Raw genomic sequence first — 25087 nt, 5'->3', positions numbered from 1 at the left:
CCATGCATTTGTCAAAACCCACGGAATGTACAACACTGAGAGCAAACCCCAAGGTAAACTATGGACTCTGGGTGATAGTAATATGCTATGTAACAAATGTACGACTGTGCTGCTAATACTGAGAGTGGGGAGGGTAGCTGCCAGTATGAGACCTCTATGTATTTTCTGATCAACTTTTGCTATGAACTTAAAATTGCTCTAAAAAAATGAAGTCTCTTTAAAAAAAAAAAAATCTCTCCTATTCAACCTCTCACCCGGATAATCTCTGGCAACAACCGCTGTGTTTACTGTCTCTAAACTTCGCTTATACAAAGTTTTTTAAGGTTTGGAGCTTTTATAAATCTATCAAACCTTCACAGATAGTGAGTACTTTCTCTGGAAATGATGTCTTTGACCTCAGAGCAGTTACAGTAGTTCTTAGTTATCATACCTGCAGCTCACGGGTTTGGGGGTTTGCCTCTAAAAGTACCAATAAAATCTTACCATTTTTAGGGGGGGGCGCGGGGGGGAAAGCAAATGAAGGAACTTCCAGCAAGGCTAAGCCATTTCCGCACCTCCCGGGGTTGGTGGGGGGGGGGCGGGAAACGGCCGGGCCCACCCGCTATTTTTTGGAGCCTGCGCTCCGGCCGCCCGGCACAGCCCCGGACAGACCGCACCGCCCACTCTCCGCGCCCACTCCTGCCCGGCCCGTCTCCCGGGGACACACGCCCAAACACGTACGAGACTGACTCAGGGCCGAGGCCCGCAGACGACAGTCTTAACCTTCGCATTCTCCCCAGTTTCCACACTTCGACAGAGAGTCCTCTAACTCTCCTCAGGGCACAGGGAGCGCCGCATCCAAGAGACTGGCCAGCGCCCCAAGAAGTCCAGTAGCCACCACCGCGCGGGGTATGATGGGGCGGGGGCGGGGTCCCGCAGGGTATGACGGGCTGGGGGGCGGGACGCGGCGTAGCCGGGGCGCGCGAGCGGCCCGCGGGAAGCACAGCCGTGCGCGCCCCGGAGCCAGGTCCGGGTGGGCTGCGGTCCGCGCGCCGCCGCGCCGTCCTGTTGGAAGAGGGAGGGGCTGGCGCAGCCATGTTTGTGGCGCGCAGCATCGCGGCGGACCACAAAGATCTCATCCACGATGTGTCTTTCGACTTCCACGGACGGCGGATGGCCACCTGCTCCAGTGACCAGAGCGTCAAGGTGCGCGCGGGGCCGAGCCCGGAAGGGGGCGGGAGCGGGCGCGGCCCGCCGTCCGAGCGGAGGGGTGCGTGGAGAGTGGACTCTTCCCGACTTGAGGCGCGCTGCGGGAACGAGGTCCGGAGCCCAGGCCGATTGGCGGGCGCCCTCCTCCTAGCTATTGTGGAGTCAACGCCGCCTGGGCCGCCTCCGCGCGGCTGCGGGGGCGTGCGTGCGTCACGGCGGCGTGCGCGCTCCTGCCGCGGGGGGTCCCGGGCGCGCGGGTCCCGCCGACTCTGCAGGGCCGCCCGGCTGGCCTCCAGGCGCCAAGGTCCTGCTCCTCGTTGGTCAGGCTGGGACCCGGGTCGCGGGGGCGCCGACACAGTGGGTGGGGTGAGCCGGCCCCACTTCCCGGGCTGCAAGTGTTGCGAGGCCCAGGTTTTCTCACCCGCCCCTCCGCCCGCCCCGCCGTGGGAGTGTCGCGATAATTAGCGTCCTTTAGCCGAGTGTGTTTCCTTATCCGAGGAGAGCTCAGCCTCCAAGTCACTAGGACCTAGTGTGTCGTCCAGTACGGAGCTTTTGTCTGTCGTGGTGTTGCAGTGAAAATCTTCATTAATCCAGCTTTTTATGTTTTCTGAATGATTTCCTTAGACTCATTCCGGTAGAGAAATTAGTGAATATTTTAAAAGCTTTTGAGAGTAATTGGCAAGTTACCTTTTTGCAGGTTGTACTGTGTTACAACTGCCGGTGAAGAGTATCAGTGTGATAGTTGTCCGTGTCGGGCATTATCATTGCAGTTTTTTTTCTTTAATTATTTTTTATTGTGGTAAGGTACACGTAACAAAATTTACCACCTTAACCGTTTTTAAGCGTGAAGCTCAGTGGTATTAAGTATGTTCATATCTTTGCATCCATCTCCAGAACCTTCTCATTTCGCACTGTCCCCGTTAAGCATAACTAGCCGGTCCCTCCGGCCTCCGCCCCTGGCAGCCACCCTTGTACTTTATGTCACTGATTTTGGCTATTGTAGCGGCCTCATATAAGTGGGATCTTACAGGATTTGCCTTTTTTGTGACTGGCTGATTTCACTTAGGATAATGTTTTGAAGTTCATACATGTAGCATATGTCATAATTTCCTTCCTGAAAAAGGGAATGTTTAAACTTAAAAATTTTTTAAAGGGCTAAAAATATATATTGCATATACCGCATTTTACTTATCACTCATCTGTCAGTGAAGTTGGGTTTCTTCTACATTTTAGTTGTGAATAATGCTGGTATAAATGTGGGTGAACAAATATCTCCTTGAGACCCTGCTTTCAACTCTTTGGGGTGCAGACCCAGAAGTGGAATTGCTGGATCACATGGCAATTCTATTTTTTTTTATTTTTTTTTTTTTGCGGTACGCAGGCCTCTCACTGTTGTGGCCTCTCCCGTTGCGGAGCACAGGCTCCAGACGCGCAGGCTCAGTGGCCGTGGCTCACGGGCCTAGCCGCTCCGCGGCATGTGGGATCTTCCTGGACCTGGGCACGAACCCATGTCCCCTGCATCGGCAGGCTGACTCTCAACCATTGCGCCACCAGGGAAGCCCGGCAATTCTATTTTTATTTGAAGTTTTTTGAGGAGCCGCCATACTGTTTATCATTACATTTTTTTAACACAGGTTAAAATGTCATGTTGTTATTGTAATCTGTATTTTTTGTTGGTAGTAATGTTCAATGTTTTGTTTTTGTTCGTTATATATACAGTTGATCCTCATTATTTGTAAATTTTGTATTTGTGGATTTGCTTATTCTTTAAAATTTATTTGTAACCCCAAAGTCAATGCTCATGGTTGTTTGTTGACATGAGCTGGGTGGCAAAAAAATTATAGAGTTGTCAGATGTGCGTTCTCAGCTGAGGTTGGACAGGTGACACTCTGCCTTATGATTCAGGCTTTCATAATGTAAACAAGTGTCCTCATTGTCTATTTACTGTCACATTTTTCACATTTTTGTTCTTTTTTTGGTGATTTCCACTGTCTGAAGTGGTCCCCAAGTGTAGTGCTGCATAGAGTTTCCACAAGCAAGAAGGCTGTGATGTGCCCTATGGAGAAAGTGTGTGTTAGGGAAGCTTCATTCAGACGTGAGTTATGCTACTGTTGGCAGTGAGTTCAGTGTTACTGAATCAATAATGTATACCAACTAAGGTGTTTTTAAACATACACACATAAAACAAGGTTATGTATCGATTGGCTGACAAATATATTGTGACCAGAGGCTCCTGTGAATCTCACCTATCAATATTTTCCCCGGGAGGAGTGGTTTGGTATTCGCCAATTCACTGCTTACTGTGACATTCTAGGACATAACTAGGACATAATGGCTATAAGTAACCAGACTTGACTGTAACTGATATTGTCTCCATTAACTAGTAGAGCAATGGTTCCTTGACCCCAGTGCTTAGCACAGTGCCTGACGTATCCAAGTTTCTCAATAAATATTTTGTTGAATGAGTGAATGTTTACTTACTGATTGTATTCTTTTGTGAATTTATGTTCCCTTCCTTTGCCCTCGTACTGACTAATGTTAATGTTTTTCCTATTAATTTGTAGGAATTCTTGGTATAAAATATCTTTTTTCTTACAGGTCTGGGATAAAAGTGAAAGTGGGGATTGGCATTGCACTGCTAGCTGGAAGGTTAGTATTTATTTTTACAGTGATTTGAAAGAATTGAAACATTTACTATTTGGTAGCATTAGTGACTTGCTGTTCAGCTTTGAGAGAATTGTAAAATTTATATCTTTTACTTACATTTTTTTCACTATTAAAGTAACAAATACACTTCAGAAAATTTAAGAATAAGAAATTTGAAATTCTGTATCATTCTAATTATTTTTTGCATCTCAGTATTTCTTACCTTTTTCCTTTATATATTTTTTAATAGTTGTGATGTTTTGTACATAGTTTTATTTCTTGCATTTTAGAAAAAATAGTTTTACTCAGGTAGATTTTTATGTATCTTGAGAATCATCAATTTTAAATGTACAGTTCAACGAGTGTTAGTAAATTTACACGGTTATGCAACCATAACCACAATCTAGTTTTAGAACATTTCCATCAACCCTGAAGTTTCCCTTGTGCCTTTTGGGGTCAATCCTTGTTCCCTCTTAAGCCCCAAGCAACCACTGAACTATTTGTATAGTTTTACTTTTTCTAGACATTTTATATAAATGGAATTCTACAACATGTAGTTCTTTGTTTCTGCCTACTTTCCTTAGCATGTTTTTGAGGTTCATTGATGTTGTGGCATGTGTCAGTGGTTCGATCCTTTGTAATGCTGAGTAGTATTCCCTTGTATAGATGAAGCCACACTTTATTTATTCATTCACTATTTGATGGACAATTTGATTGTTTTTAGTTTTTGGCACTTATGAATAATGCTGTTATGAACATGCCATACAAGTCTTTGTGTGGACAAACATTTTCGATTCTCTTAGATATGTAGGAATAGAATTGCTGGGCTGTGTATGTTTTAACTTTCTTGAAAACTGCCAGACTCTTTTCCAGAGTGCTTGCACCATTTTATATTCCACCAGCAATGTATGAGGGTTCCAATCTGTCTTTTTGATTATAGCCATCTTAGTGGGTGTGAAGTGGTGTCTCACTGGGTTTCAATTTGTATGCCCTTAATGATTAATTATGTTGATAGTGTTTTCATGTGTGTATTTGCCATTCATTTATCTTCTTTGGTGAAGTGTCTATTCAAATCTTTTGTCCTCTCCCCTTTTTTAAAATTGAGGTGAGAGTCACACAACATAAAATTAGCCATTTCAAGTAAACAAATAAATGTGAATGCATTTATTACATTCACAGTGTTGTACAATTACTACCTCTGTCTAGTTCCAAAACTTATTTTTATCACTCCAAAAGGAGACTCATATTTCTTGCTTTTTAGTTTAACAACATGTTTCATAAGTACTTTGGTTTGTTTTTAAACATAACTATAGCAACAAAACAAATATAACAACAAATATACCCTATTTTGTTTAGCTGATGGATATTTAAGTTGTTTCCTTTTTATTGTGGTGAACACCTTTGTGCAATCCTTATTCTTTAGTTAGATTGTGCTTTACTGGGAATCTAACATTTAGCAGAATCTCAGTGCCCTAGTGCATCTTTTACTTAATAGCCTGTAAAAATAAGAAAGGTGAAATGAAAAAGACTGGACAGAACAAAGGATAAAAAATAAGGGTGCAAGGGCTTCCCTGGTGGCGCAGTGGTTGGGAGTCCGCCTGCCGATGCAGGGGACAAGGGTTCGTGACCCGGTCCGGGAGGGTCCCACATGCTGCAGAGCGGCTGGGCCCGTGAGCCCTGGCCGCTGGGCCTGTGCGTCCAGAGCCTTTGCTTCGCAGCGGGAGAGGCCACAACGGTGAGAGGCCCGCATACCGCAAAAAAAAATAATAATAATAAGGGTGCAGGGACTTCCTCGGTGGTCCAATGGTTAAGACTCCTTGCTTCCACTGCAGGGGGCATGGGTTAATCCCTGGTAGGGGAATGAAGATCCTGCATGCTGCATGGCACGGCCAAAAAAAAAGGGAGGGGTGCAAAGTTTACCATTGGATGATGACGCTGTTACCATGTAGAAATTATTGGATTATGAAAGTGTTCTGAGATTATTGAGTATAAAAGTGTTAGATATACAGAAGCTTGAAACAGATTTTGTAAACATCATTGGTGGACTGGTGCTTGTTGTCATACAGTATTTTTACTGGAAAGCACAAATGAATTCTGTTGATGTGAAATGCTTTAAGACTTTTCTGCCTTTTTTTTTGTCAACAAAAAGTTGGATAATAGTAATTTGAACTAATTTGACATTTTTCATCTATAAAGATAATGCTATTGAACTTTAAATTATTTCCTCAGAATACAAGGATTTGGACTTCTCTATATTTGTTCTCATTGCCTCTTTTCCTAGAATAGTCCATTGTCTAGCCAGACATCAGAATCATTTAAGCATTTTGTTGCTATGGTTTCTTATATTGTCAGGCTTTTGAAGCATATAATTTTGATTACCCTTATTTATCAGGTGGATGTTTCCTATAGAGGAAATTTGCAAGTAAAAAAAAAATAAAAACAGGGCTTCCCTGGTGGCGCAGTGGTTGAGAGTCCGCCTGCCGATGCAGGGGACACGGGTTCATGCCCTGGTCTGGGAAGATCCCACATGCTGCGGAGCGGCTGGGCCCGTGAGCCATGGCCGCTGAGCCTGCGTGTCCGGAGCCTGTGCTCCGCAACGGGACAGGCCACAACAGTGAGAGGCCCGCGTACCGCAAAAAAAAAAACCCAACCAAACCAAAAAACCAGTGGACTGATAGAATCTCTGTTTAAAAGCTTTGTTAGGCTAAACTCTGAACCAAGTCTCCAACTGTTATTAGCACTGAAAGAGGTCAACTTTATCCAGCTGGATTTTTCTTTATTAGTAAAATGTTAGAAGAATTTGACTCTAGAAGGGCTGCAATCCTAAATACAGAGTATCTTCTAAACGTTAAAAATGCTAGAATTGAACATTTTTTTTGGCTGCGCTGCACAGCATGCGGGATCTTAGTTCCCCAGCCAGGGATCAAACCCATGCCCCCTGAAGTGGAATCTTAACCACTGGACCACCAGGGTATTCCCTAGAATTTAACTTTTTAAATGTTAAATTGAATAGCTTTCTCCTTTTGTTGAAGTAAAAATATCTGTATTCTGTTTCTTCAAGTGACTAAACTCAGCTTTTTTCATTTTTTGCTTTTGTAATTCCTCAGACACATAGTGGATCTGTGTGGCGTGTGACATGGGCCCATCCTGAATTTGGACAGGTTTTGGCTTCCTGTTCTTTTGACCGAACAGCTGCTGTCTGGGAAGAAATAGTAGGAGAATCGAATGATAAACTGCGTGGACAGAGCCATTGGGTGAGACATTTGTTAGCAGTGGGTTGGTGGGTGGGGAACATGAGCACCCAAGGAGCAGTGGTCTTTCCAAGAACACTTCGGGGTGGTAAGATTTTCAGTCCCACCCGCCCTGACATCCAGGAGAGAGGCGCTGGGGATTGATGTAGTCACCAATAGCCAATGAGGTAGTCATTCACACCTGTGTAATGATGTCTCCATAAAGCCCCTAAAGCAGCTGTCCTCAACCTTTTTGGCACCAGGGACCCGTTTCGTGGAAGACAGTTTTTCCACAGGGAGGGCAAAGGGGGATGGTTTCGGGATGATTCAAGCACATTACATTTATTGTGCACTTTATTTCTATTACTATTACATTGTAATAATAAAATAATGAAATAATTATACAACTCAGCATATGCTGACAGGACACGGAGCTCAGGTGGTCATGTGAGCAACGGAGAGCGGTTGTAAATACAGACGAAGCTTCACTTGCTTGCTTGTTGCTCACCTCCTGCTGTGCGCCCTGGTTCCTAACAGGCCACAGACTGGGACTGGTCCATGGCCCAGGGGTTGGGGACCCCTGCCCTAGAGGACAGGGTTCGGAGGCTTCTGGGCTGGTGAACACCTGGAGATTTGGGGAGAGTGGTGCTTGGAGGGGGCATGGAAGCTCCACACCTCTCCCCAGCCTTGGGCACCTGTCCCCAGCCTGTGCATCTCTTCCATGTGACTGTCCCTGAGTTACACCAGTCAGTTAGAAGCACAGGTAACAACCTGGGTTTTCGACTGGCATCTGAAGAAGGGTGGCCTTGTGAGACTGAACTCTGAGCTTGTGGAATCTGATGCTATCTCCAGGTAGTTAGTGTCAAAATTGAGTTGAATTCTCCTTGGACACCCTGCTGGCGTCAGAATTGTGTGGGGAACAGCCTCTACCCCCCACCCCCACTGGAACTGGAATTGTTACCAGAACCTTTTACTTCTTTAGGGAAATGTCTCTTCAAGTCTTTTGCCCATTTTTTTGTTGTTGAGTTGTAGGTAGGGGTTCTTTATGTATTCTGGATATTAATTCTTTAAGAGATATATGATTTCCAAATATTTCCTCCCATTCTGTGATTTGCCTTTTCACTCTCTTGATAGTGTCCGTAGGTGCACAAAATTTTCATGAAGTCCGGTTTATTTTTTTCTTTTGTTTCCTTGTGTTTTTGGTATCATAAATCATAGACAAGTTCATTGTGATGGAGACTTTTCCCCAAAGTTTTCTTTTAAGAGTGTTGTAGTTTTAGTTCTCATGTTTAGGTCTTTGATTCATATTGAGTTAATGTTTGTACATGGTATAAGGTAAGTATTTAACTTCATTCTTTTACATGTCAATATCCAGTTTTCTAACACTTTTTATTGAAAAGATTGTCTTTTCCCCATTGAATGATTTTGACATCCTTGTTGAAAATCAAGTGACCATATATGGAGAGTTTATTTCTGGACTCTATTCCATTGGTGTCTGTCTATTCTTAGGCCATAACACATTGTTTTAATTACTGTAGGTTTGTAGCTTGCATACTATTCATATTGTTTGACATTTTTTTTTTTTTAGATGATGGGAGGGGTTGGCCTCATTGCCTTTGCACCAGGGCCTTCCTCAGGCAAACAGTTGCTTAAGGGCAGGGGAGCAGAGACATTTCTTGAATAGAAAGGATTTTTCTAGCAGTCAGTCTGAGATGGATCAGTTAGCATACTATAGGTTGGGTTTAGGAGTGGTGGCATAGAAAGGATTTTTCTTCGAACTTAATTATTTGCCTTTAGTTACATCCACTGTCATTAATACATTTGATATTTCAGCATTTGTGTTATTAATTATTCAGTGGTGTTTTTAGACAAAAGTTTGCAAAGATGCTATGCTATCTTTGAAGTTTGATATTCTTTTGATATTCAGACACCTTAAGATGTATTTCAGTAACCATAGATAGTAAACTCTTGATTTCTAAATTTTATTGACATTTTCAGTCAAAAATCATCTCATCTAGGTGCCAGACAGTAACTGGTACATGCTATGCTGATATTCTCTAATTACCAGAATGCCAGCTTCGTACCGTTCGCTTGGTCTCTACTACATGCCTTCTTTTAAAAGTGGATGGTAGCAGTCTGAGTAGGACTAACACTTACACTTGATGGAAGAAGTTTCACACCCTCCATTCTGCTGTTAAAGAATCTTAATTGTTTTACTTTGCGGCTTGCGGCCTGCTTTGTATGACAAAACTGCCCATATGAAAATTCTAACATTTTCTGGTTTACTGACCTATCTGCTTAAGAAGAGAATACTTACCTAATTTAATAAAGTTAGACTTCGTAAGGCCTTCTTTCTTCTGCCATAGAGGGAGTAATTGATTATAGGTCACTGGTTTGTTACTGATTGCTAGCTGTGTATGTGGTATTTTGTTAAGTGCTTTGGAGGAAATTGAGGCTCACACAGGTTTTGAATACCTTATTCAAGGTTATATACCTAGTAAGTGGCAGAGGAGCTCTGTGTGATTTCAGAGCCTGTGTTCTTTCCACTCTGCCATCCTTTTTTTTGTATTTAATTAATTTATTTATTTTAAGATTTAATTTAATTTTTTAAAATTTTTGGCCGTGTTGGGTCTTTGTTGCTGCGCGAGGGCTTTCTCTAGTTGTGGCGAGCAGGGCTACTCTTCCTTGTGGTGTGCAGGCTTAGTTGCTCCGCGGCATGTGGGATCTTGCCAGGCTAGGTATCAAAACCGTATCCCCTGCATTGGCAGGCAGGTTCTTATCCACTGCGCCACCGGGGAAGTCCCTGTATTTAATTTAAATTGTTAATTTTTTTTCAGGTCAAGAGGACAACGCTAGTGGACAGCAGAACATCCGTTACCGACGTGAAATTTGCTCCTAAGCATATGGGTCTTATGTTAGCAACCTGCTCAGCAGATGGTATAGTCAGAATCTACGAGGCGCCAGACGTCATGAATCTCAGCCAGTGGTCTCTGCAACATGAGATCTCATGCAAGCTAAGCTGTAGTTGTATTTCTTGGAACCCTTCAAGGTATGCTTACACAGCAATCCTCTGGTGATATAAGCCTAGTAATTATTACACTTAGCATCAGATGGTTTATTTTTTTGAAAATGCTTTTCTTAAGTAGTCTTGTTCATTATTTTAAAAAATGTATATTATGTAGAATAAAAATTCTCTCTTCTCCACCCTGTCATGTGTCTTATACCCCTATTTCTACTCCACAGAAGAAGCCAACCACTGTAAATATTCTGGTGTGCCTTCTGGACTTTTTCCATGCATATAAAATAAATATTTAATAACAAATATTTAATTTGTGTGTTTATAAACACACAAATATATGCAAATAAAAGTATATGCTATCATGTACAAGTGGACACAAAACACACAGACATGTTTAGACATAACATTTTCCTTTCATGCAATTTGCCTTTTTCACTTACAGATACATCATGGGCATTTTCCCATGTATCAGTGTAACTAGTCCTTCCTTACTCCTTTAACTGCTGTGTAGAGTGTGATTCTAAGACTGTATCATAGTTGATTTTTATTAAACTTTTTAAAATTAAAAGAGTAATGAGGGCTTCCCTGGTGGCGCAGTGGTTGAGAGTCCGCCTGCCGATGCAGGGGACACGGGTTCGTGCCCCGGTCTGGGAGGATCCCACATGCCGCGGAGCGGCTGGGCCCGTGAGCCATGGCCGCTGGGCCTGCGCGTCCGGAGCCTGTGCTCTGCAGGGGGAGAGGCCACAGCAGTGAGAGGCCCGCCTACCGCAAAAAAAAAAAAAAAAAAAAAAAAAAAAAAAAGAGTAATGAGTCACCTGATAAAAAAATTCAAATAATCTAGAAGAGTAGAAAATGAGAGGTAAAAGTTCCCTTACTCCCTAAAAACAAATGCTGTTAGTAGTTTTGTTTTTAGATTTTAATTCTGGTAGTCACTATTTTATTTATTTTTATTTTTTTTAATTTTTATTTATTTATATATTTGTTTTTTTTTTTTGCGGTAAGCGGGCCTCTCACTGCTGTGGCCTCTCCCCCTGCGGAGCACAGGCTCCGGAGCGCAGGCTCAGCGGCCGTGGCTCATGGGCCCAGCCGCTCCGCAGCACGTGGGATCCTCCCAGACCGGGGCACGAACCCATGTCCCCTGCATCGGCAGGCGGACTCTCAACCACTGCGCCACCAGGGAAGCCCTATTTTATTTTTATTTTTATTTATTTTTATTTTATTTATTTTTTATTTTTTTCTGTACGCGGGCCTCTCACTGTTGTGGCCTCTCCCGTTGCGGAGCACAGGCTCCGGACGCACAGGCCCAGCGGCCATGGCTCACGGGCCCAGCCGCTCCGCGGCACATGGGATCCTCCCAGACCGGGGCACGAACCCGCATCCCCTGCATCGGCAGGCGGACTCTCAACCACTGCGCCACCAGGGAGGCCCCCTATTTTATTTTTATTTTTAAATGATTTATTTATACCTTTGGTTCTTGCTGTGTTATCTTTAGACAGTATTTATATTCATTTTGTGAAAGATGACTTTAGCACACTTACAAAGCTTTCCACTTGTGAAGGTATGACAAGATATTTTATTTGTGGAAGTGTTAATAGTTGCTTAGTTATATTGGTAACTATCTTAATTTCAAATATTTATTTCTCTAGTGATTTATCAATTTTTAGACTATATATTGACTCACCTCTCTTTTAAAAAAGGGGAAATCAGCTTTTATTTGCTTCTACCACACATTCACCCTCCCATTTCCTAATATTTTGTTATATCGCTTATACAGTGACAAGATCTACAATGTTTCTATTTACGTTTTGTAAACATTTAATAATGTTAAGTTATATGTGTTAAGTACACATATAAGTACTTTATCTTTTGACTACAAGTTGATTCTAAATATTAAGTAGCAACCAAATTTATAAGACTAGATTATGTAAATATTCATTACAGACATAAATGTAATCTATTTCATGAAAACTGTCGTTCACACAGAATAATATGGCATTAACTCCTGATGGGTGCTCTTTTCTCTTTACTGATTCCTTTACTTCTGGGTTATACTTGGCTGTCACAATTTCCATATCACGAGTTGCCTTTGGATTTTTTGTTTTCATTTTGGTCACATACCTCTTAAAGTAACTTTTTTTCCTGTATGGGATGGATGGCAAACTTTCTGAATTCTGGCATACCCAAAAATGTCTTAATTTTTCTCCATGCTTAATTGTAGTTTGGCTAGTTTTAGAACTTCGGCCAAGTTCCAAATGTAAGAATTTCAAAGTACTATTCTTGAATCTTTTAAACTTTAGGTGGTGAGATGTCTGAGGTCAGTCTGATACTGGATCTTTTGTGGGTAGCCTAGTCTTTCTGGAAGATTTTAGGATTTTGTCTTACTATGAGTTGCAAGTATATTCTCCGAGTTTGTGGTTTGTTATTTTGACACTATCATGACTTTTGATAGTCTGCAGAAAGTTCTGAATTTTAATATAGCCACACTTAACAGTCTTTCTATATTTGTTATAGTGCTTTTTGTTTTTTTATTTGAGAAATTCTTCCCCACCTTGATGTTGTTAAGTGTATTCTGAAAGGTTTTTGGTTTTGCCTTTCACACTTGGGTCATTAAAACTCCTAGAATTGCTTTGTATGGTTTAAGGTAGTAGAATTCTAAAATTTATATACCAGGATGTTTCCAGGTATTTTTTCTTTTAAAACATTTTTCTGTTAGGGAAGATTTCAAACATACTAAAAGTATAATAGGCAGAGCCTCACATATCCATCACCTGCTACAGTAATTCAAAGCTACTCTTGTTTAATCTGTATATTCCTCCCCACCTTCACAAACAAAACAAAACAAAAAAAACTGGATTATTATTATTTTTGTGTGTGTGTGTGTGTGATACGCGGTCCTCTCACCGCTGCGGCCTCTCCCGTTGTGGAGCACAGGCTCCAGACGCGCAGGCTCAGCGGCTATGGCTCACGGGCCAAGCCACTCCGCGGCACGTGGGATCCTCCCGGACCGGGGCACAAACCCGCGCCCCCTGCGTCGGCAGGCGGACTCAACCACTGCACCACCGGGGAAGCCCAAAACTGGATTATTTTTAAGTAAATCCAGACATACACTATTAGATGTTGGTCTTTTTTGAATTCATCCTGCTTGATGCTTAGTGGTCCATTTTAAGGTGAAGGTCCTTGTCTCAGATTGGGGATATTTTAGGATTCTTTGATAATTTATCCTTCTGTTTTCTCGATTCTGTCCTTCTGGAATTCATCTTTGATTATTCTTGGATTTACTCTCTATTTCTTTAAAATTGTTTGGAGATTTACTACTCTGTCTTCCAGATCTCCAACTTGTTCTTCAGGTGTCCATTTTATACCATCCAGTGATGTTGGGGGTTGGTGGGGGTGGCAATCATTTTTAATTGTTAAGGAGTCTTTCTTTTTCTCTGATAACTCCTTTTTTTATGCCAGTCAGTTTTTGTTACATGGATACAACATTTCTCTGAGGATCCTAATTAAAATTTTTTAAAATTTTACGTTTTTTGATTTACAGTCAAGTCTCCTTTTTTGCAGTAGTTATGTTCTATCAAGTTGCTGCGAACACTGAATTAGCTAATACTGAGCCACCCCTCCCAGGGGAAATACAGGATTAGGTGCCACCAGCCTCTGATCACATTTTTGTTAACTGATCAATACTTAACCTTGTTTTATGTGTATTTCTGTCTAAAGACACCTTATTTAGCATATATTCATTAACATTGAACTCAGCCAACAACACTAACTCACACCTGAATGCAGCTTTTATCTAACACAGGTATTTTCTCCATAAGGAACATCATGACCTTGCTAAACTTAGGAACACAAGGCAGCACGTCAGCACTGTGCTTGGGGGCCATTTTACACAGCGAAATCATCAACACAAAGAGCAAAAATGCAGAAAACATGATGGTAAATAGAGTGCAAAACAGACACTGGTTTTTCAGCATGAAGCTGAAACAGGAAGGCCCATGAATGCCCCAAGTATTGGATTTTTGGTTTTGCAAATAAATTTTAGCAAGTAGGTCAGTTTACAAATGTAGAATCTGCATATGATGTGGACTGTAGGCTGTTTTATATTTTCTCAAAGATCTGTTTCCTCAAAGAACTGTTTGTATATCTTGGTCTTTAACTGTCACACTCCTTGTTTTTCTCAAGTGCATGTTAGTCTTTGCTCATGTATTTGTGTTTATGAACAGGAGACTGTGATGGCTGCTAGAGAGAACTGGTGTTGGTATTTTTCTCCTGTTAGATGCTGTTTTCTTAACAGCTCATTCTCTTACTTAGGGGATTGACTGAGTTTTGACTAAGTAGGTGGAGTGGTTTGGCAGAGTTTCCTTGTAGGGCAACCAAGAGGGAGCTGGCAGGTGGGCATTACCCCCAAATTGCCAAAGTCAGGAGGTTTTGACTTGGGGGATAGAGCACTTTAATGTATTTTCTTCTTGTCCCTCTCCCTGCCAGCTTTGGAGTGCTACTTTATTTCAGATTCATATCTCTCCTCTTATAAGTTCTAATCATCTCACTAGGATCCTTCCTCAGACTTTCTTTAGCCTAGAGCAGAGTCAGCTGCCAACCATGGGGCTCTTCTGATTGCAGATTATTAAATGAATCAATTCATGATTGCCCCATTACTCATTACTATTGGTTGATTGATTGATTCATTATTTACTTGCTTATTGATTAGAGGTTGGAGCTTCTAGAATTTCCTCCTTAATGATAGTTGTTGAGCTCTTTTTACCTTAGCATTTTTTAACTGTCTGATCTCCTTTTGCTTCCTGGAATCCTCCAGATTTCATGATTTCTGATGACACATTCTGATTTCTGCGCTGTTACAGTGTTATTTTTTCATCATTTCCCTGGAGGCGTAGGAAGGAGATGCAGGTGATCAGTCTCCTGTATTCAGTCAGAGAGTTGGATGGTTTTGCTCACTGTTTAATTATGAGTCATATTTGGAAAATGGTTTAAATGTGATCATCTTATTTATGGGTATACAAATGAGATAATCCTCATTTCAGGTTGTTATCTGGATGTTTCATAATTTATTTTTTAGAATATTTTAAAAATTTATGTTTTCAGTAATTTTAGAATATATTACTGTAAATGTACTTGTCCTTGCTCAAATAAATACATTTGTGGAACATTGAAAAAAGAAATTTTGCGAGATATAGAAATTACTATGATTTACATCCCTTTGAGTAGCCAAGAATTATAATAAGTAACTTGTAATTTTATTTTATTACTATAACACTTTGTAGTTTACCTGGTATTTTTCTTTTTTTTTTTTAATTAAGAAAATGTTTATTTATTTGTGGCCACGTCGGGTCTTAGTTGCAGCCCTTGGGCTTCTCTCTAGTTGTGGCGTGTAGGCTCCAGAGCACGTGGGCTAGTTGCCCCAAGGCATGTGGGATCTTAGTTCCCCGACCAGGGATCGAACCTGTGTCCCCTGCATTGGAAGGTGGATTCTTAACCACTGGACCGCCAGGGAAGTCCCTACCTGGTTTTTTCCTTATATTAGGTGATGTCGTTATCAGAAGCTTTAGTAATAAACACCTAAACCTTTTTTTTTAATTATCGCATTTTGTTTTCAGCTTTATGAAATTGGCAGATCACAATATCAAGATCAAAGGTTAAACAATACCTCTATGTCATGTTCATAGAGGTATTACTTAATCTGGATGGGGGAAGCAAAGGATATCAATATCTAGGAAATTAGACATAGAAATGAAAAAAAATGATTCAACCTAGAGTCCACCTCAGTAGAGTTCACTCTCTTATTGCTTATCTTTTGCCTTTTTCAAAACGCAGTTGACCACAAATGAGTCTGGAGACTAGAGAATGACAGGCATGCCTTCCTGAGGGTGGTCTTTTTCTACTTTTCCTCCTCCATCGGGGTGGGGTTCTTTTTGTACGAAGCACGTAAAAATCTTTTTGCCATGAATTTGGTCACCATAAAATTACTTTTCATTCTATAGTTAATGACCAGGTCTTTTAGAAAGAAAAATTCTAATGCCTCTTAGGTGTCTTTAAAAAAAAAAAATCTATTAACTGCTTGAAGCCTTTTGTTTTGGGAAAAGGACTACTTTCTATCTCAGCCGTAAGAAAATGTGGTTAAAAACAAGGTGAAAGCCCGGTGTCCTCAGTCCCCAGGCTGAGACCTCTGGGGTACCCTTCCTGGGTGTGTGGTGCCGGGCGTGGCAGGGGTCTAGTCTGCAGTGACACGCTGACTGGTGGGTTGCATGGCTGCTGGATGCATTTTTAATTCTCTGAACTAAATGTGCATTAACTTTATAATTATGTAAAATATCTTCTACTTTTCTTTTCTAGCTCTCGTGCTCATTCCCCCATGATCGCTGTAGGAAGTGATGACAGCAGCCCAAATGCAATGGCCAAGGTTCAGATTTTCGAATATAATGAAAACACCAGGTCAGTACTGCTTTGGTTTAGTTATTGTTCTGAATTGCATTTAATTTTTTAAAATGTTATTTCTTTATTCATTAACTCAGTTATGCATTATTTGTCCCATATTTACTGATTTCCTATGATACGCTAAGTTCTCTGCTCTGGTAATATAAAATTGAGTGGTGTAGAGGAAAAGGTAATTGATCTCCCAGTATGTACCATCATGAAGGGAAAACAAAAAAAAAAAGGTGAAAAATGGTGATGAATTTTATAAACTGGGAGAATCAGGATGTTAAGAGATTATGCCTAGGGGGAGGGGGCAAGGAAGGTTCATTCAAAAGGAGACCCATAGAATGAATAGAAGTTAGCCAGACAAAGAGGGCAAAACATTCCAGATGGAGAAAACTGCGTGTGTTGAGAAAGAGCCAATATATTTTCACTGTGCTTGGAACATAATAGGTAAAAGGGAGTGTGATGAGAAATCTGGAAGGCTTATACCTGCAAGACCTACTATTCAACGTTTAATTTTTATCTTAAGGGTAATGTGAAGCCATTGAAAGACTTCTCAGTTGGAGAATAACAGGATCAGATGGTAGTTTAACACTCCTGAGGTGTGGAAATAGACTTTGGTGTAGCTTCCTTTATCATCACTTAAAAAACTCAATTCTTGCTGTTGTCAGCTTAACTTTTTTCTTTACACTCAAATCTTAGGAAATTCAGGTACCCTTTTTCTTAAAAAAGATGTTAATGGCTAACAAATAAAGATCTCATTCTAATTAAGTTTTAGTTACTCTGTTTTAAGCTAAACTTAAAAAAAAACTAAAGGAAGAAACCTGGGAGGTTATATTACATTCCTAGGGCTGTCAAAGCAAATTACTACAAACTGGTGGCTTAAAAGAGATGTTTCTTTTCAGAGTTCTGGAGGCCAGAAATCTGAAATCAAAGTGTTGTCAGGGCTGTGCTGCTTTCAGACTCTTTCCTTGTCTCTTCCAGCTTCTGGAGGCTCCAGGAGTTCCATGGCTGAGCTGCATCACTCCAATCTCTGCCTGTGTCTTCACATGGCTTCTTCTCTAATGTCTGTTTCTCTCTCATCCTGAGATCCTTAACTGTATCTGCAAAGGCCCTTTTCCGATAGGTCACATTCACAGTTTCTGGGGGTTGGGGCTGGACATATTATATATTGCAGAGATAAACACTACTTCATTGTGAGCGAGATGGAGAAAATGGAGATACCTAGACATGTGGATTTTTAAAATTTTCATTTCTGATAATTTTAACGTAAATTGTTTTTTCATTTAGGAAATATGCGAAAGCTGAAACCCTCCTGACAGTCACAGATCCTGTCCACGATATCGCCTTTGCTCCAAACTTGGGACGGTCTTTCCACATTCTTGCCATAGCAACCAAAGACGTGAGAATTTTTACATTAAAGCCTGTGAGGTGAGTTTTTGAAACAATTACTAATTTGAAAGTTCTCTTACCTCTTGCTTGTTTTCATTTGTGGAGGAGGGTGTAGAGGCAACAGTGGTCTGAAGACTGGATTCTTTAATGAATCTTTTATGTACAAATATATGACTTTTGGGAATAGGGAATTGAGTAAAGAGAGGAGATTTATGTTTTCTTAGTTGTGTTTTATTTAGGCAGATACTAGAATGAATTGGATCCTCTGAATATAATTGCACTCTATAAATGTTTGAAGGAATGAGAGGTGGCAGTCTACTTAGGGGAAATTAAATTAGCACTGAGACATTACTGTGAATAATCTATTTAGCTTTAACTTTGGAATTGTGAGTTTCAGTTCTTTTTCTTTTCTTTTTTCCTTCTTCCTTCTCTCCTATTCTTCCCTTCCTACTACTTTTTCTTTTAAAATTAATCATTATCATCTCTTTTATTCCTCAACCTTTTGGGGGGAATAAAATCCTTTTTAGTCAGTTAATATCTTTTATGTGGTAGGATCATGCCAGGTACTGAGGAATCAAATGAAAGTGACATGGCCCATCTCTCAGTAAGCTATGGAGGTTGGGGGGCAAGTATGGATATGACATTGATATGGAGTGTTATGTGAGACCATTTGTATTTTTTAATTTAGAACAGTGTGTGTGTGTGTGTGTGTGTGTGTGTGTGTGTACACTCAGAATTCCTCGGGAAAATTTTTTTATTAACAGGAAAGAACTTACTTCCTCTGGTGGGCCAACAAAATTTGAAATCCATATAGTGGCTCAGTTTGATAATCATAATTCTCAGGTCTGGCGAGTGAGTTGGAATATAACAGGGACAGTGCTGGCATCTTCAGGAGATGATGGCTGTGTCAGGTTGTGGAAAGGTAAGATTTCATTGGAGGAATTGTTGCTTTATGATGCTACTTTAGAATTTTCACTTAGCAATGTAAACTCTGAAGTATTTTGAAAAAAAATTATCTTTCTACAGTTACTTTTTTTTTTTTTTTTTTTTTTTTTGTGGTACGCGGGCCTCTCACTGTTGTGGCCTCTCCCGTTGCGGAGCACAGGCTCCGGACGCGCAGGCTCAGCGGCCATGGCTCACGGGCCCAGCTGCTCCGCAGCATGTGGGATCTTCCCAGACCGGGGCATGAACCCGTGTCCCCTGCATCACCAGGCAGACTCTCAACCACTGCAGCCACCAGGGGAGCCCTACAGTTACTTTTAAATTAATGTCTCGTATTGTGTTGAATCTTTATCATTTTACCTAGTTCATAGCAGTAATTGACTAATTGAATTGTTTAAGTTTCCATGTGGAACAAAGTAAAACTAATTGTAACAGAATATACACCACCTCCAAAGATACCATTTGCTATGTGTGTAACTTGTGGGACTTCTCTACAAACTCAGGATATAGTCATCTCTTACTTGTTTAAACAATTGCTTTAGCCAACAAGCCCTTAAGAGAAGAAAAATCCAGTATCTTCCCCACTTCTTCTCTACAGCTCCCCAAAGTTAGAGAATCTTGAGGCCACTGATTCTAAAAGTTTCTTACAAATGCCAAGCAGAGAAGACGGTCTGGACGGTCGACACAGACTGTGGGTGCTGTGGCGTGGTCTGCACTTCTCCACGGATGTTTATCCACTGGCTCTGTGTACCACTCTAGTCGGTGGCATCCCATCTTTAGGATTTGAAGTTATAGCTTCGTTCATTTCCCCTGAGGAGTTACTGTTCCCAAACTGCAGTTTGGCTGAGTCTCCTATGATCAGCTTTAGGCTGTGGTAGAACCAACCCAGGTGTCCCTTTCCTCAGGGTCTTTGCTGCCCTGTCCTGCCTAACTTGGATCTCCTGGGCTCAGTGTCTGCAGTGACCAGTTTTGCATCCAAACAATTAGGCCAAGTTGGATAAGCCACTCAAACCCCAGAGGTTCTGTTACCTACATCCATGAGGACATGACTTGTACTTGCTTAACCGAGAAGGTGACTCTGTTACCCACACATCAGAACTGAAATTCATTATAATGAAGACAGAATTTTATTTTGATATTAACTTAATGTAATAATGTGGTAGCTTAGAGAATTGTCTCTGTTAATATTTATCTTGTAAGGAAAGGAAATGGGTGGTGAGAGCTTTGTTTTTAAATTAGTATTTCTTTAAAAACTTCAAAAAATAATTGTTAAAATTGAGATATATGTGTTTCATTAAAAAAAATGTCTTTACCATTTATCCTGAGAGATATGTAGCCTGTAGGTCTCTTTTATTTCTTTAATGGTAGATTTGTGTCCTGGAACATAGGTATTAGTCATGTTAATGAGTTTGACCATTTTCCTTTCAGCTAATTATATGGACAACTGGAAGTGTACTGGTATTCTGAAAGGTAATGGGAGCCCTGTCAATGGGAGCTCTCAGCAGGGAAACTCAAATCCTTCCCTAGGTTCAAATATCCCAAATCTTCAGAATTCATTAAACGGATCTTCTGCTGGCAGGTAGGCTGTTTTGTGAGAAAACTAGAAATTATCTTCTTTTTAAATCATTCTGGTAGCCATACTGAAGGTGTGTTATTTCATGGATTTTAAGATTGAATCAAGAAATTCACACGTAATTGTGGCACTAGAAGAGAAGGAGGCACTTTGGTAGCTCTGTATTTGGCTTATTACGTGGTCATAATATTTACAGGTAGGTTCTGAGGCTGTTAAACAAACTCAATTATATGCTGAAATTTAGTGGTCTTCCAGAAACATATGTAACTTTTTTTTTTTTTTTTTTTTTTGCTGTACGCGGGCCTCTCACTGTTGTGGCCTCTCCCGTTGCGGAGCACAGGCTCCGGACGCACAGGCTCAGCGGCCATGGCTCACGGGCCCAGCCGCTCCGCGGCACATGGGATCCTCCCAGACCGGGGCACGAACCCGTATCCCCTGCATCGGCAGGCGGACTCTCAACCACCGCGCCACCAGGGAGGCCCCATATGTAACTTTGAAGTAATAAGATGAGGAGGAAGCTTGGGACAGTACTGAGGATCGTAGTCCCAGATGAGCATTAGCGTTGCTAGTGCTGGTAGGGTGGCCTTTGAGTTAGGTTAAACTGAAATTTTAAATAAAACACACGAACTAAGGCTTTGTAAAAGTGAGTACATTAAATGTTTTTTTGTGTGTGTTTAAAATTTTCATGGAGATTGTAAGAGGATATGGTAAATTCTGAGTTCTTGATTTTTAGAATTGTTAGTGTATTTTAGATTCTCAAAGAATGTTTAATGTTATCTAAAGAGTTGTCCTTTTGTTTTCATATTCAAATTTCAAATGTGAGTTTGTAAGCTAAAATTATTTTAATATGCCTTCGTGAATAATTTGGAACACTATTTAGGAAACTTCAAAGCACAGCCTTAACAAACTGTCACGTGGTTGTCCTGTTGTCAACTTAAGTGAAAGAAGAGAACTGTATTTTAAATTTCTTCAACTATTTTTTTTTTTTCTTTTTTTTGCGGTATGCGGGCCTCTCACTGTTGTGGCCTCTCCTGTTGCGGAGCACAGGCTCCGGACGCACAGGCTCAGCGGCCATGGCTCACGGGCCCAGCTGCTCCGCGGCATGTGGGATCTTCCCGGACCGGGGCACGAACCCGTGTCTCCTACATCGGCAGGCAGACTCTCAACCACTGCGCCACCAGGGAAGCCCTCCTCAACTATTTTTATATTGTTATATTTTTATAAAGGAGTCCTGCTTTTTGATTTTTAAGTATTTACATGAAAACAATTTCAGGTTACCATAGAAGATATCAGATTATAAAGATTATTTCATGAAGCAAAGATACTAGTGTTAATTTTTTTTTTTTAAATCTGGTTTTTGGTTGCTGCCTGTACTGCATATTTTCTTTTGTAAAGAGCTTTGAAGTTTTGATGTGTTCTTATTGTGCCAATAACCATGTGTGTTAGATCTGTGATGCATTTTCCCTTCTCCATTTGTATTATGTCCTTTAACAGAAAGCACAGCTGAGTACCAGCTAACTGGAGTAACTTTGCTGTTTTGCTGCTTGTTGCATGCACACAGGAATGGGAAGCAAGCTCCTTTTCCCCTTCCCCAGCGCCGTTTGACCTCTCCCAAGATACACCAACAGCCTGCTTACTACTAAACGCAGTCCAAAAGGCCTTTAAAAATACAGTGTATATCATTTTTTTTTGTGCTAGCCAGTTTATTGACATTATTTGAAACTTTTGAAATATAAATGGAGAGGCTTTTTGTTGAGACATTGTCACCAAAACAATTTTTTGAAATGTTTCTGAAACGAACATGGGATTTAAAATTAAAGAATTGTTACCATCCTCATTGCTAGTTGGGAGGAGGGAAAATATCACTTTATTCCATCTGGAGACTATATATAGACTTATGTCTTTTATTTTCTAAAACAGTAAGCTAAAATGAATTTTTATAATTTTAATTTGAAGATTGAATATTTTTCATAAAGATTGTTTTGAGTGCTAATTTGTTTACCTTTTGTAGAATTGGTTTATACATATTCAGTACAACTCTGTTATTTCTTTGTAATATTTAAAAAGTATTAGTGACGGAGTGAGAGAAGTAGTAGTGAAAGTAACTTGACTGTACAGTTTGTAGCCAAACAACATTTGGTATTGCTTCATTTATAATTTAGAAGTAAAATGAAAACATCTTTGTAAGTTTTCAATTCATATTCACTAAAGAGATAAATGTTTCTAATATGTGCTTGTATATTTTTATGGTGTGATTTCATGGCTTAAGTTTTCCTTCAAGTCAAAATTTGGAAACATAGTATAAGAAGCAGATAAAACTCTGTTAAAATTGTGCATGCATGTTAACCTCCACATTCCATGTCCCAGGATTTTCTTAATTTTGTTGGCTGCTTCATTTAGTTCATATCCTCTGATGACAAAGCTATAAATCTTTTTTTGAGAAAATGCTAAAGTATTACGGGTAAGTTTTTAAATGGCAGAAGAATAACAATAGGACATATTTTTGAGCCCTTTTACTTATCAAAATTTTGTACTAATCTTTTTGCAGAAAAACATCTAAGTACATTCAAAGATTGTGTTTCTTCAAAAGTATGTTGCAGTAGCTGGCCATACTATGTGAAAGTCTATCTGAATTGGTCCTCAGTATCATGTATGCACTAAAAAATGTGCTGCTGCTACAAGTGAAGTGTTGCTTAAAGAAAAAGCTTATTTGATTTGTAAATTACAGGAGAGCATCAATATGTTTCTGAGAGACTAGAAAATGTTTTAAATTATAAAATTAATGTCTTTTTTGTAACATTCATACTGATAATTTTTTTTAACATTTTAAGTTTAACAGATTGTATTTCTTTTTTCAAGTTTCTATACTTGCTTAAGTGAGCCTGATTTGAGTAAGGGTCTTGATTTTGCTATTATGTTCCGTTAGTTTTGGCATGAATATAGTAAAGCTTTTTTTTCTAGCATGTGCTTTTTCCTCTTTGGTTCTCTTTGTATTTACTACTTTTCTCTTTTTCTTCTGTTTTTTCTTTTTTTTTTTTTTCTGTTGTTTTTGTTTTGTTTTGGTGTTTTGTTCCTGTCTTCATTGTTTCAGGTATTTCTTTCCCCCTCTGGATTCCCCACGGGCTGGATCGAGATGGTCCAGTTATGCCCAGCTCCTTCCTCCTCCTCCTCCTCCTCCTCCTCCTCTGATAGAGCACTCTTGCGATGCTGACACTGCCAGCCTCCAGTATCCTCACCCTCGCAGACGATCTCTCTCTCGGCCTCTTAATCCCTTACCTGAGAATGAAGGGGTTTAAAAAACACTGATTTAACACTTAAAGGCCTTATTCAAGTGCTTGTAAATGCTTTCATTCCTGGCTTTTTGTTTTTCTTCATTTTCTTTCAGAAGATTTTTCTAATTTAGGGTCTGTCTTGCACGTATTACAACCAGAACATGGTGTTTGGAACCTAAATGTGTTTGTGCTTCTGCATCAAAGGAATATTTGCTTCATTGGTTGATAACCTTTGATGAAATACGAGATGTGTACACATAACATTAACTGTGAGAGTTACACACAATAGCTGACTTCAAAGTACCTGTTCTGTACATTTTATTTTGAACTGTTATGGCGTTAAGTTTCTTATGGTTTGTCATACTGGTTAATGTGAAAACATATCGTTATAAAGTTAACTTTGCCTTTGAGACATAATAAAAAATGTTTTTGATTTTTACAGGCTAATGTTGCAACTGACTGGTTTTTAAAATAAATCATTCCTGTGTATAAAGCAGCAAAACATAATATGGACTGTTTGGTCTTTTTTTTTTTTTTTTTTTTCTTTTAAAGGAAACTGCCTTTCACTACTTGGAATTATTGTTTAAAGCTTTTGTAATTATTCTCCAAGTAGATTATTTAATAAAATATATTTTTAAAGATATGAATCTGTTGCCATATAAAAATAGAATGTAGTTTATTTGATGGTTGGTAAAGCTTATTTATATCTCCTTAAAATATCATATTGCTAAAAAAAATCCAAACAATCGGAAATTAGGGGATGATCATGGCATTTATTTAGAAGGTAGAAAGTTAGTATGCAGACTAACATCTAGAATCAACAAATGTCTACTTGACATTTGAACAGCATTTCGTGTGTCTTATCAGCTAATCACACAGATGGTATAGTTGTTATAAATGTATATTATAACTTATAATCTAATTTTCACAGACACTCTCCTATCAATAGACACTTTCCTGTCAGACCGCTAGAGCTTCTTAACATGCAAAGGATAAAGAGCTTATAAAGTATATTGTATTTTAATTTAAGGCAAGGTCTTCCTTCTGTTAAAGGACTTGTTTTAGACCAGTAGACTTCTTGAGTTTCAAAGCAAGAGGTCTCACTTTAAGTCTGGATCTAGCTCAGAATTAAGAATTCAAGTCTTTTAGATTTCAATCATTATAGACGTACGTGGGGTAGGATGGGGTAATGAATTGAGACAGGTCCTCCCATTTAGTGAACATTGGGCATCTTCTATATGCAAGATACTGTGCTAAACACTTTGGGATATGTAAAAAAAACAGAAAGGTAGTCGGCACACATTCATTCTAGTGGAAGAAGGCAGTTACAGAATTTACAAAGGGTAATGAGGATTCAGCTTTGTAAAAAAGGTTGAACGGTGCAGGAGGCATTAAA

At 40.0% G+C, this 25087-nt stretch overlaps 1 protein-coding gene across 2 annotated transcripts; it reads left to right on the top strand.

Annotated features, from left to right (window-relative positions):
- The first annotated feature begins 966 nt into the window (after window positions 1-966).
- SEH1L (SEH1 like nucleoporin) lies at window positions 967-24332 on the top strand. 2 transcript variants are annotated; one of them, XM_082640538.1, is made up of 9 exons: window positions 967-1185; window positions 3787-3837; window positions 6942-7088; window positions 9902-10113; window positions 16429-16527; window positions 17803-17943; window positions 18669-18826; window positions 20275-20425; window positions 23511-24332. In XM_082640538.1, the coding sequence occupies exons 1-9, from the start codon at window positions 1075-1077 to the stop codon at window positions 23713-23715; spliced, it is 1275 nt and encodes a 424-aa protein (XP_082496664.1). In that variant the 5' UTR covers window positions 967-1074; the 3' UTR covers window positions 23716-24332. The 2 variants fall into 2 exon arrangements, with proteins under 2 accessions (XP_082496664.1, XP_082496663.1); XM_082640537.1 differs by lacking the exon at window positions 23511-24332 and adding an exon at window positions 21914-23357.
- The last annotated feature ends 755 nt before the right edge of the window (window positions 24333-25087 follow it).

This window comes from Mesoplodon mirus (genome assembly GCF_964341445.2).
Source record: "Mesoplodon mirus genome assembly, chromosome: 13".
Classification (NCBI taxonomy): domain Eukaryota; kingdom Metazoa; phylum Chordata; class Mammalia; order Artiodactyla; family Ziphiidae; genus Mesoplodon; species Mesoplodon mirus.
The sequence above is the reverse complement of the archived record's forward strand: the minus strand, read 5'-3'. Positions and strand labels throughout refer to the sequence as shown.

Coding starts and splice junctions, on each gene's coding strand:
- SEH1L (XM_082640538.1), top strand. CDS start 1,075: ATGTTTGTGGCGCGCAGCATCGCGGCGGACCACAAAGATCTCATCCAC. Junction 3,838..6,941: donor ATTGCACTGCTAGCTGGAAG/GTTAGTATTTAT, acceptor GTAATTCCTCAG/ACACATAGTGGATCTGTGTG. Junction 20,426..23,510: donor AACGGATCTTCTGCTGGCAG/GTAGGCTGTTTT, acceptor TCATTGTTTCAG/GTATTTCTTTCCCCCTCTGG.